The sequence below is a fragment of the Pinus tabuliformis genome, chromosome 9, assembly GCF_031772625.1.
Source record: "Pinus tabuliformis cultivar Carrire ecotype Pingquan chromosome 9, CPIR1, whole genome shotgun sequence".
In the NCBI taxonomy this organism is placed as follows: domain Eukaryota; kingdom Viridiplantae; phylum Streptophyta; class Pinopsida; order Pinales; family Pinaceae; genus Pinus; species Pinus tabuliformis.
In genome coordinates this window covers 709398163-709411244 of record NC_142307.1, presented here as the reverse complement: position 1 = coordinate 709411244, position 13082 = coordinate 709398163, and the positions used below count along the sequence as shown (strand labels likewise).

At 36.9% G+C, this 13082-nt stretch overlaps 1 protein-coding gene across 1 annotated transcript; it reads right to left on the bottom strand.

Annotated features, from left to right (window-relative positions):
* Positions 1-9016: 9016 nt before the first annotated feature.
* Positions 9017-9805, bottom strand: LOC149150667 (uncharacterized). The gene is made up of 2 exons (XM_089442895.1): positions 9794-9805; positions 9017-9427 (listed from the first exon to the last, which is right to left on the bottom strand). Exons 1-2 carry the CDS (start codon positions 9803-9805, stop codon positions 9017-9019), a joined length of 423 nt encoding a protein of 140 aa, XP_089299021.1.
* Between the last annotated feature and the right edge of the window lie 3277 nt (positions 9806-13082).

Sequence of the window (13082 nt, the reverse complement as noted above, 5' to 3'; positions counted from 1 at the left end):
CGAATACCTTTAGAAATCTTGGAGTTCTCACCCTAGGGGAGCAAGGCTTCTCTTTGTTGGAAACTAGTGGCACAAGCAAATATAGACGTGTCTTGCTAAAACATGTCTCTCTAAAAATTGATCCACATTTTGTCATTTGTAGTAGTGTTGACATGGTTTGGAAGAGGACAGAACTTACGTATGGTGGTGTGACTCTACCAAGGGATGTTATCTTCTTTAATGGAAAGTTTTTTTGGCTTTACCTAGACAAAGATTATGAATATTACCTTACATATGGTTTCAATATCTATTGGTTCGATCTAAAGAGAAATAGTTGGGGTTTTTCTTTTGTTCCTATTATTGACATACAATGTATGTCATTAGGGTTGTACATGAATCAACTTGTTTGTGTTATTAATAATGGTTCCACCTTTGTATGGTTGCTTGGGGAGATAGACAATTTTGAATTGGTGTTGTGACAAAGGAGAAAGTTTGGAATATTTTGAGGATGATTGGGGGTATAGCTGGTCATTACTGGAACAAATCTCTGCGGATATAAATAGTAAATGTCCAGGTTACCTTCCTTTGTGCACAATTGAAGAAAAAGTTCTTATGTTGGGTTGCTCAGAAACATGATTAAAGGTGTATGATATCGTGACGGGATTGTGCAAAACAACAGTTGTTTATGGGGTTTCTATGGTGGAGGCGTCTAGGTTCAACCTCGAAACTATTGAAGATTTTAATGATTTGATTGAAAATGGAAATGTCTTTTCAATTGTTCCAAATGAAAATTCTATTCTTGATATACTTGCACTACCAGTGGATATATTGATTTAGCACTAGAAGCTAGAAGGTGGTTCTTGTCCGACGTTGCCAAAGAGACATTGTTTTTTCCCAACAAAAAAAACAATTTTCTAAGATTATTGTAATCTGCATTTTGAACTGGTATTGAGGAGATATCTGTGCCAATTTTGGTTGTGCATTTTGGAAATATGTTCCTCATCTCATGGAGGGATTCAACGCAATGGGGACCAAGTTCAGCAGAAGTTTCATCATCTCATGGAGGAATTCAATGCAATGGGGACCATTGCTTCCTAAGGGGGGAGGAATGAGCCAGGTAGATATTGGTGGCCACCTACCTATTCCACTTAGACCCCCACCATTGTTTCTTTTAGTTTTTTTAGTTTCCTTAATTGTAGCATAATTTACTATTTTTGGCAGTTTTTCGGGTCCTGAACTCCCAAAGTTGTTTTGAGGCTCTAAACAACCTTTTTTGGGAAAATTACCAACGATGAATATGACTTTTCAACTTGGTATTTTTTGTTAGCAGTTGTAGTCCTCGGATAGATCTTTCTAATGGGGTATCATACGCATCAAACGGAGATTGTATGCCAAAGTTACGACCTCAGGAAGTTGATGTACCCATTTACCCCAACGAGGCCCATAGTTTGTCGTTTCATCTCCTAGGGTTAGGTTTTTGGATGTTTGGGGTTTTCCATTGCTTGTCAATAATAAATATTCCCTCAAGCATCATTGTAACACAGTTCAGAGGCATGTAGGTGCCACATCTATTCTCAGAGATAAGCTACCGTCGCTCGAGCTAGTCTTATTTCCATTCTGTTTGTAAGCATATTTCAGTATTTGATATTAATGAAATGAAGTGTTATTTTTGCTGCATCTTTTTATTTATCGTTATATCTGTAATTTGTTGTGTTCATGTTTAAATTCAGATCAATTCCATAGAAGTGAGAGTCGTGAGTGCAATAGAGATTGTTGAAGATATGCTATGATGGAAGAAAGGGACTCAGATTCAAATGTTCGTGTTGTTGCAACTGATTTTCTTGTCGATGCTAATCATTAGAGAAATTTTTAGGTCTAAAATGGGCCTCCTAAGAAAAATGTACAACCAAAATAAACTTTATAAGTACCAATAGGATTCAAGATGATGATGTCAACCATGGGGGATGATTCACCATTTTCGGGGTAAAAAAGTAGAAAAATTAAAAAATAATAAAATATTAAAACTATTTTTTCAACTTATCTCCCTAAGATTTTACTCATATTTCAAATGAGAGTACTCGTTGGATGCAAAATTTAATTCTTCATCCAAGGACTACCTATGTTGCATACTTTCGACAGACCCTGATACATGAAAAATGAGAAATACATGTAAAAACGTTATTGCAATCATGTCTTTCATGTATTTCTCCTTTTCGTGTAGTAGGGGCCCTCGAAAGTATGCAACATGGGTACTCCTTGGATGAGGAATCAAATTATGCATCCAACGAGTGTTCCCGCTCGAAATTTGAGTAAACCCATAAGGAGATAAGTTGAAAACACATGTTGAAAAAATAGTTTTTTCCTTTTCTCCTTCTAAAGTTTGATGATGTAATCTAATATTATTTTATTATTTCCACTATTATTTTATAATTTCCTTAGGAGGCCCATTTTAGACCTCAAAATTCCCATAATGATGCCTCGTAGGATTGTTGAAAATCTAAGCCAATCTGTTGGGAATGTTGGAAGCAACATTTGCACACGCACCTTTAGAGAGCATTTTGTTTATGCTAGAGATTGTGGGGGTTCTTGTCATGTTGGTGCTTCACAAGTGATTTATGCATATATGTTTTTTGAAGGTTTTGCACTTGTGAACGTTAAATTTATATTTCTTTGTGCGTCGTTTTTTTTCATGGTTTTCCATGCCTGGACGTTGGTCAAATGATTCGTGGTCGAGGAGCAACTATTCATCGACGTGAAGGAATATAGGTCATTGCAATCACACATGGGCAGCACAAGAATGAAGATAGTGTACATCCTCTATGTCTTCATTGTGTTGTTTGTCTAAGAAATTTATGTCGTTTTGTAGATATCTCTTCGTTCTCATAAAGGTTCTTATTTTCCATGAAACTAGGGTTTGGGCTAGTTTAGCGAATGTGGAAGAATGGGTTCCCATTATTTTATGGAAATAAATGATGCATGTCATGTTGGTATTGTCCAAGTTTTTCCAAATCATCGCCAGCCTAGATCAACAGTGCTTGTGAGAGATAATGAAACTTATCCCTCATTTTAGAAGTGAGATGGTTGAGGTCCATAAAAAATTTTGTTTGAGGATTGATAGTTTGTCTACAGTGCATATGTGCCAAGTGTGTAATGAATGTTATCATGGTATACAAGTTGTGAGATGGCATGAGGGACCCATTTGTAAAAGATGTAGGGGTGAGAAAGATGTCTATCACTTTTCCCGCTTTAACAACATGGATCGAGGTGAACAACCAGAGGTTTTAAGATATTTGACGCAAGTCAAAGATATGCTAATAGTGTGGGTAAATCTGATTTTGCAAGTATCACATGCTCATGGTGGCCAATATAAATATATTGGGCACACAATAATTTTTACGCGGGATATTTCTTCCATTGCAAGGAAGCTTCCACGATGGGTTGAGCAATTAGATTTTTTTTGTTGTGAGAAGACGAGTTGTTGAATCCAAATATTATGAATGCTATGTGCAGAGAAAACATGTGTTGGATGCATTAGTTTACAAAATCCAAATGGACAAGTACTATGAGGACGTTGAAATTGACATGGATTTAATTGATGCTCTCCCAGAAAGTCCTACTGATGTGTCTAACATGTTGCAATTTTTTGATAGTGATCTAGATAAAGTAGCTAGGGAGGATGTAGAGATTGATAACAAGGGTGTTAATTATTTGCATTGTCACCCATCGTCATTTATTTCCCTCCTTCCTAATGGATCTAGGGAAGTTGATCAAATAAGAAGATATATTGAGAACGTGGATTGCACATCCATTGAACCAATGGATTGGCTCGATATTGATACATCTCCCATTAATGAATATAATACTGAAGGATTGTTGGACATGGCATTCCCGACTTTATTCCCTACAGGAGATGGTGATTGGTTGCATCCACATATTTGCAATGTTGAGATGCATGAATATGGTTTGCATTTACTCAGATATTATGATCAAAGATTTGGAAGCCATCCTCGATTTCAATATTTCTTGTTGAATATGATTTTGCACCATCGAAGTTAGGAAACAACTTATTTCTTTTTGAAGAAAATTATCCATGAAAATGCACCTGCAACTGTACAAGAGTTGCGACGACAACTATGTGATACACCTGACAATAAATTGGTTGAAAAATTAATGCATTTCGGATCTTGTCTTAGGGGGACAAGGGATTATTAGACAAAGTGTCGTTCTGAATTGACAAACATGATCACCCAGTTGGGTAGCCCCACTTTATTTTTTACATTGATCGCAACAAACACAAAGTGGTCTAACCTGCACAGTTTAATTCCTTCAAATATCCATTGTTATAGACAAACTGAGCATGTCAAAAAAATTGAAAATTTTATTCAGTACTCGCATATAGTGGCTTTATACATGCACCAGAGATTCAATATCTTATGAGAGGTGGTTTTGCAAAGATATCTTGGTGCTAAGGAATTTTGGTATAGGTTTGTTATTGTTACTTTTGCCTTTTTTTCAACCCTTTAATCAAAAGGCGAGTTCTTATAGTTTTTTGGTTGTGTGTTAATTTCATTTTTTTAATTATGTCAGGTATGAATGGCAACATAGAGGTTCGAATCACATTCATTGGTTTTTGTGGTTTCCTGGAGCACCGGATATGGAAACATTGGATTAGTTTGATGTTGTCATTGTTGGTGTTGCAAAGCACTATTTCGACAAATATGTTACTTCTTGGAATCTATGTGAGATGCATCGTTGAAATGTCTTGATACCTTGAAGTTTAAATGGTGATCCATGCATGTTAAATACACAACAAATTTTTTCTTGCAATCCTGAAGAAGACTATGAGCATTTGGTGAATTGTGTGCAAAGGCATACAAAATGCAGTCTTGAGTCATGGCTAAGTAAAAAAGGATCTGTGCTTTTGTGTCTCTATGATGCTCTCCGATAGGATCGCAAAGAGTCAACATTGTATATAGATGAAAATGGGAAAAAGTATGAATCGACACAGAACAATGACCATTTAAACATTCACAATGTCGATTTTTTGTCAATGTGGTGAGTAAATTTTGATTTCCATCCTGTTATCTCTCGACATGCAGTCTTGAAATATATAGAAAAATATGCTTCAAAGGTAGAGAGAAGATCAGAAAGTTATCACAAAATGTTGACAAGGGTGGCTGGGAGGAGTGGGTTTGAAGCTCCTGCGTTATCTGCATATAGAAGGTTTCTTATTGAAATGCTTATTGAATGTGACATTGGAGCTCAAGAAACATTACATTTGTTGCTAAAAATCCCTATTATTGTTTATAGTTGCAAATTATTTTCCTTGAATGTTGGAAAAAAAGTGTACCAAAAGTTATCGCTGCATTCTAACGAGGCTTTGTGCACAAACAATTTCATTCAGGTATATCAAACCTGACCAGATTTCTTGGAAGATTTGTACTTAATAGAAACAACAATATCATGGAGTTTTGATTCCAACCGTAGGAAACATTGATGGAGGTTGGGAGATAATCTTGTTGTTGTTCAGGTTTGGCCACGAATTTTTTCTATTCGTGATCTTGGGTTAAAAGAGTCTGAAAAATTTTGCTGGATTGAGTTGCTTTTTTATAAGCCATTATATGATATTTATTCTGACATAGGGGTTTCAATAGAAAGTATCATTAAAAATTGGAGGAATTTGCGATATCGTGCTTGGCATGTTGATCGATGCCCTTTATCACATGGAAGTGATGAAGAAGATTTTGAGCCCCTTACACATGAAGAAAATGTTGATCAAGACTTGGAAGAGTGGAATTTTTTCTCCTGGATAGTTCCTCCAAGCAATGTAAGCATTTCAAACCTTGAAAATCTTGGTAGGAGGGACATTGATATTCATTACAATTGGCAAGAATCAATGACTGTAAATTAATTTTTGGAAAAAGGGATCCATTTTATAAAAGGTGCTCAATCTTCAGGTGTTGTCAATAGACGCTTGGTTGCAGAGACATTTTGTTTTGCCTTCGTGACTATCAGACAAACGACTGGCTACTTTTGAGGTTGTTTTTCATCACTTTGTTAATGGTGGGAATGAAGGTGGTTTGAAAATGATTATTCAAGGTACTGTTGGAACTAGGAATTATTCACTCATTCACTGTATTTCTCATGCTCGTATAGCTTCAACAACGACTGATAAAAATCCATTGTTATTGCTTGCTTGAACTAGTATATATGCTTTTAACATTCATGGAAAAAAAATACATTTTGCCTTGAAAATTCATATAAAAGATATGAAACCATTGTCTGGCTAGGCTCTGGTAGTCTTTCAAGAAGAAATGAGGGATATTCATTATAGATTGATTGATGAGATTATTGTTATAAGTCTAAGGCTTTTCATGCAGATAGATTCTCGTTTGCGAGAAACCTTTCCTGAAAGCAAAGATTTCCCTTTTGGTGGTAGGTTTATCATTCTTATCGGAGACCTTGGTTAGTTACCTCTTGTTAAGGATAAACCCTTGTATGCAGGTAGAACAACTAGGATTTTTTGTGGGAAAACTTCAACATTGTTGTGGATTTGGACAAAATATACAGGCAATAAGGAGAAGATCTGAGACATGTGTCTTTTCATAATATTTTAACCAATATTAGAAATGTGGAGCCTTTTCTTGTTGGCTGGGATCTTCTTATGACGTGTGTTGATAGATGCTTGGATCAATAGGAAAAAAGTTTATTTGATTATTCTATTCACTTGTTTGCGAAGAATAATCTCATTAATTTTCACAATCAGAAGATGCTTAAATCATTAAATTGTCCTATTGCAAGATGTGTTACAGAATGCACTAGAAGAACATAATTTGGTGACAATGATGATGATGTGTTGGAGTGTGAAGTGCTTCTATGTCATGGAGAGCGTGTGATGTTAACGTGTAATTTATTGGTTGAGGTTGGGTTAGTTAATGGTGTGTTTGGCTATATTGAAGGTATTTTCTATACACCTAGTTCAAAGTCGTTGCAGCTTCCACAATTTGCTATAGTGATTTTTGAAAAGTATTGTGGTGTTCCCTTTGATAGAGATTGTCCTAATGTTGTTCCAATTGAGCTTGTTGTTAGGGGGAATCTTAGACAGATTCCATTGAAAATGGTATGGGCATTTAAAATTCAAAAATCACAGGGGATGACATAGCAACGAGCCATTGTGGATATTGGAGATAGTGAGAGGCATGGTTTGACGTTTACAACTATATCAAGAGTGAAGTCAATAGATGGTTTGCACATTTCACAGTTGTTTTCCTTTGAACATTATGCTAAAATGCAAGACAATGCATATGTTTCACTTATAAAGAAAGAGGAGGAGCGATTGAAGTCTATATTGTTTCAAAGGTATTTATCTTGATTTGAGCTTGGTGTTTTGACATGTCTTTTAGAAAAATATAATTAGTTCTTTGTAGTTGTTGTTGTTTTTTGAAATTATTGGTATGCACCTTGATAGGTTCTTTGTTATGCTTGTTGTTGATTTCAATAGAATTGTTTATTGTTGAAGTAAGTGAATTGACAGTTTGGGAGAAAATGCATGTGCAATTAATTTTTTTAGTGGCAGTGTTTTTGTTTGAATGGTTTAATTGTACTTTTTTCCTTCTTGTTTTGAATCCTTTTAGATTTATGTTTGATAAATTGTTTTGTATATTTGATATGAAAGAAACAAAAACATATATCAACATTTTGGTTTGTGTTTATTTGTTTTGTTTGAATGTATTGATTTCAATTGTATCTTTTTGTCAATGAAAAGCAGATATGGAGAACAATGATGGTATATATTACATTTCAATGATTAAATCTATTGCATAAACCATTAGTTTTGTTACCTTTGTTTGCACAAGGTTTGATAGAAGACATGGCTTCCATCTAGATTTTGTCGGTGAGCATATTCATGTTTTCAATGGAATGAAATTAGATGTTGAAGCTTTATATCATTTGCACTAGAGAGAATCAGGGAGGAAATTGAGAAGGGATTGACTTGAAAGTGTGAAGTATCGTGATCATTACCCTGTTGAATTGAATTTGTGTTGCTTGTGTCATCACTCTGGGTGTGTTTTAGAAGAGGCTAGCATAGAATAATTGTGTTCTGTTCGAGCATTGAAAGTTGGCTTTTGTTGTGGAATTTGTTTTTATTGTTAGAACTGACATGTATCTAATTAAAATTGTATTATTTATTTCTTTCAATGTTAGTAAATTCCATGTTATTGTCATTGGTCCTGTGATGTTTCAAATTGGTTCTCATTTTTTTTGCCAAGTTGTGACAAAGATTGTCAGAATCGTCTTTTGTTGACCATCATCAATGATTGTTAGCGATTGACAACATTGGGCGATCATGTGGAAATTTATGTTCTCTTCAATACCTTTACTTTTTCCTATAACTATACTTAAATTGGAGTTTTTATATTTATATTTTTTTATGTTTTAATTGTTTTCTGACTATATTTTTCCTATAATTATATTTAAATTTAAATTTTTGTATTTATATTGCTTTTTCTTTAATTTATTTGTGGATTGATAAATATTATTGTATTTATTAAGTATTGATAATATAATTTTGATATTTTTTATTATTAAAATAACAATAATCTCAAATAAAATATTTTTAATATTAACAAATAGTATTATTATTAATAGTATCAATTATTGAAGATAATAATATTATTTATTATTAATTAGCAATACTTGATAATTTGTTTCTTTTATTATTGATAAAATATTATTATTGATGCTAATAGTTAATCTTATTAATTATTATTATTATTAAATATTTATTATTATTTTATTTTTTACAGAAATGGATAGTGGATATATTAGATACTTGGCCTTAATGCCAAAGAGTAGATTACAAAAGGTGAGTCTAATTCCAGGAGTGTCGCACAACCTTGCAAGGCCGTGGCATTTATGCTTAGCTCACATCTCTTTTTAGCTGCTACTATGTGGTCAATTTCAGAGATTTTCCCAAGATTGTGGATACATACAAACTGATTTAACAATAGGCAATAAAACATGACAGCTTTCTAAATTAAGGAATTGGTTCCCATATTTCCTGTCCGCCTCTGAGCAAGGCTCCAGCCGTAAGAAGGGCTGCTTTGTTAGCTTCAATGTCCGCCTCCTTATTATTGGCTCTCAACACGTGGTAGAAATTCAAATTCTGGAATGAGTCTCCAAGGTCTGTAATTCTGTAGATCAGCCTTGCAAGCCTTAGGTCCGTTGGCTTAGAATGTGTCACCATAGTGTTAATGATAACCTGAGAGTCCCCAATAACATTAGCCTCCCTGATGTTCAGCACTTTCAACATCTTGAGACCTTGGAAAAGAGCCAAAGCCTCAGCTTGAATGCTAGAAGCGATGCCCAAACCCCAGGCGAAACTGTGGATCCTTATGCCATCTGGATTCAATATGACTCCTCTAGCGCCAGCTCTTCCAGGATTGCCCTTTGCAGCCCCATAAAAAAATAGAAAGTGTCTCTGATGATTTGTAATCCATCCCTGGAACTCTTTTGTTGTAGCCCTTATTTGCCATTCTTTTGGGAGGGAGATACTCTTTGCAATTTTTTGGAATTGAAGATCGAGAGAAGAGCCCAATTTATATCTTGCTGGCTGAGACTTAAATCGTCTTTATGATCTCTCAGACACTCTTTTAACTGGAATTTAATCTTAACTACCACAAGCTTGGCATCCTGTTCGCAGTTTTTGAAGATCCTTTTGTTTCGCTTAAGCCAAACCTGCCAACAGATTATTTTAGGGAGAGTAGACCAAGTAGCTCTGATAGTTTTATTTTTTGGAGGAGGACTAGGATACCTTTGCAGCCATTTAGCAAAAAAATCATGAATGGAGGAAGGCAAAGCAAAGCTAGAACTCAAAGTTCCTAGCAGCTCGGTCCAAATCTACAATGTGAAGGTGTATTCAAGCATAAGATGAGTTATGCTTTCCTGGTTTACCTTACAAAGGTTGCACCTTGAAGGGCCGTGGAAGCATCACTTCTGAAGATTGTCATCTATCAAGATTTTGGAGTGGCATAACAGCCAGTTGAAGAAGTCGATTTTTGGCAAGGAGGGATAATGCCATATCCCTTTCCACGGCTCTGGATTCGTGGCCACATGAGGGCGCTCACACAGCTTGGCGTATCCTTGAGCTACGGTGTATCCACCAGCCTGCACACCCCAACCTCTTGAGTCCCGATTTTGAGCCAGCGTTGGAGCCAATCCGTGGAGCTTGGAGAGCAGGGCCTCGCGCTCCATAGACAAATCTGGGGGCGTTTCAAGATTCTAGCCAGCCCAGCGTGAATCCTGCCAAACGGAAATGTCCCACAGGGAACGCAAACCAGCCTCATTCATCCATCTGCGCAGCGCTTGAAGTGAGCGACAGTCTCCCAGTGGCTCATTATTCATTATTCTGTCTGTCCAAAGGTTGATCCTTTTTCCATTACCGGGAACCCAGTAGGCATGAGCATTGATAAGAGGACAGGCTTTGATACAGAGCTTCAGAAAGGGCATATTTGGATGCGTCAGAGGGTGATCGAGACAGCGGGAGCACTGGCCTTTGAAGTATTTTTTCCAAAGAGCTAATTGCGCCCAGCCAGGGTTAGGTGCAATAATTCTCCAGATAAGCTTAGCTCCCATTGCAATATTATGATAGCCAAGATTTTTGAAATTCAAGCCTCCTTCCAACAGCGGTTTGGAGATGGATTCCTAGTTGACTAGCAGAATCTTTTTCTCATTTTGCTTGCCCCCCTTCCAAAAAAAATTTCGAATGATCTCCTCCATTTTTCTGAGAATACCAGTGGGAGCAAGAAGGACATAAAACTGAAATAAGGGAAGACTGTTAAGGACTGATTTGATGAGAACAGACTTACCAGCAATGTTAAGCCAGGAAAAGCCCCAGGCAAGCAACTTGTTCTTGAATTTCTCCAATTGAGGGAGCCAATCTCTGCTGAAGGCTCTTTTGAGAAATACAGGGAGACCTAAGTACTTGAAGGAAGTCCAATTTGAGGAGGCGGCGAAACCAAAGGTTCTGGAAATGGAGTTGAGCAAGCTGGAAGTGGTGTTCCAGCAATAGATATGGCATTTTCCATTGTTTAGACTGCTTCCCGAAACCATACAAAACTCGTCCAGAGCTCCTTTAAATCTGGAGGCCATAAGCACAGAAGAAACTCCCAATAATAAGGTGTCATCTGCAAAGAGGGCATGATTTATGTTTTTAACACCTCTTGCTATGCAGAGCCCAATGATTTCCTAGTCCATCATTTTTTTGTCTAAATAAAAAATGAGGACAGAGGCTTGAAAAACAAATAGAAGGGGTGAGAGAGGGTACCCGTGCCTGAGCCCTCTTGTGGCTTTGAAAAAGTCAGGAGCTCTGCCATTTACTAATGGGGCAATCCAAGGCTCCGAAATGCAAGCCCGAATCCAATTTATAAATTTCTCACCAAATCCAAGCTTATGTAAGACTTTCAGTAGAAAACTATGCCTAACTCTATCGAATGCATTTTCTAAATCAAGTTTGACAACCATACCTTTTTCATTGCGACTCAGGTGTTATAGACATTTTTGGGCCCTACAACCCCACGCATGAAATGTCCATAAACCAAGGGCTCCTGAGTCCCTAAAAGTGTTGTTCTAACCCCTAAAGGAACAAGGTCAACAGATTACAGCTTCTCCCAGAAGTTCTCCATGAGAAACTGCTCAGAATTGGTCAAAACAGGATCATTGCAGCTGCTCCACTGGCTAGGTGCGTTGCATCTCACCCAAATACACTGTGAGGGTGCGTTGCATTTCAAAATTCCATTCTGTGGGGTGCGATGGGTGAGAAATGACAAATGGCAGTGTCATTCCGTGAGGTGGAGAGGCAATGGAAGTTTCCAGAATCTTCTCTTGTGACACTTGCCTCACCGAATTCGACCAAGGATGAGTAAGAGGCCCTCAGTCTCCAAGTGGAAATAAGAACTATCAGAGAGAAGACACTAATCAAATCACAAGCTGACTCATCCCCCTTACAGATATCTATATATGGATCCCTCATCCCAGAGATCTGGAGGCGGGAATTTTGCATATTGTAATGAATTGTTGTTGGTTTTCTGAGACAAACATCAGATTGTTGGGTGATCTAAGCTTTGTTTGAGGTGAAGAGGGGCTTCTTTGCTGGGAGGTTGATGCTGGGTCGGAACAACTGGTTGTAACTCCTCCTGGCTCTTTTCTTGTTTATCAACAAAAACTATATGAGTTTTCCTCCATGCTTTTGTATCATTGATGCTTGTTACATTTGTATGGTCAATTTACATTTGATCCTAGATTGTTTATGATTATAGATCCATGTCTTTGTATAGTGCTATGCTTCTGTGATCTTACAGGTACTTTGTGAAGCTGGGCGTGCAAGGGAGCAAGTAGCTAAGGACTATCAAAGAAGAGAGGGATCGAATTGAAGGATTAGCGCAAGACAGAGGTTGGTCTTTCTGTTCCTCTCTATCTATAATTCATAAAGGAAAAACAAAAGTAGTTTTTCTCTGTTTGTTTCTAAGGTAGCTGTCACACCTTAGTGGGATAGAGCAGTTCTAAATAGACACTTTTCCCTGTAACAAAATGGCGACTCTGCCGGGGATCTAATTAGTTTGTTTGTTTATCATTCTTTGTTGTTTGTTTCATAAACTTACAAGTAGCATTCGAACTGCATTTGCCATAACAAATGCAAAGTAGACAACTGCTACTTCAATCCATCTACTGGATCTGTTTATGATTTAAACAATTGATTCACAAACTATATGATTGCCCTTGTGATAGCTCTTAGATCCTCCTTAGATCTACCCCTGATTGTTGCATTAATGATTGCTTTTTACTCGGCCAAAACCCAAGAACTGAACTGTAAACTGTGACTCGGAACCCGAACAAAGTCTCGTTTCTGGCCCAGCGCAGGTACTGTTCAGAGATTCTGAATTTCAGTGCACTTCTCGAGTGGATAACCTGCGCTGCATTTCAGATTCTCTGTGTTACAGGTGCGCTGATCAGACTAGCTCTGTGCAGTTGTGGCTTCTGTGATTCATTCTTTCCAGTTCTATTCCTGAATTTTGCTGCCTGTGCTCAGTATATTTATGTTTGAA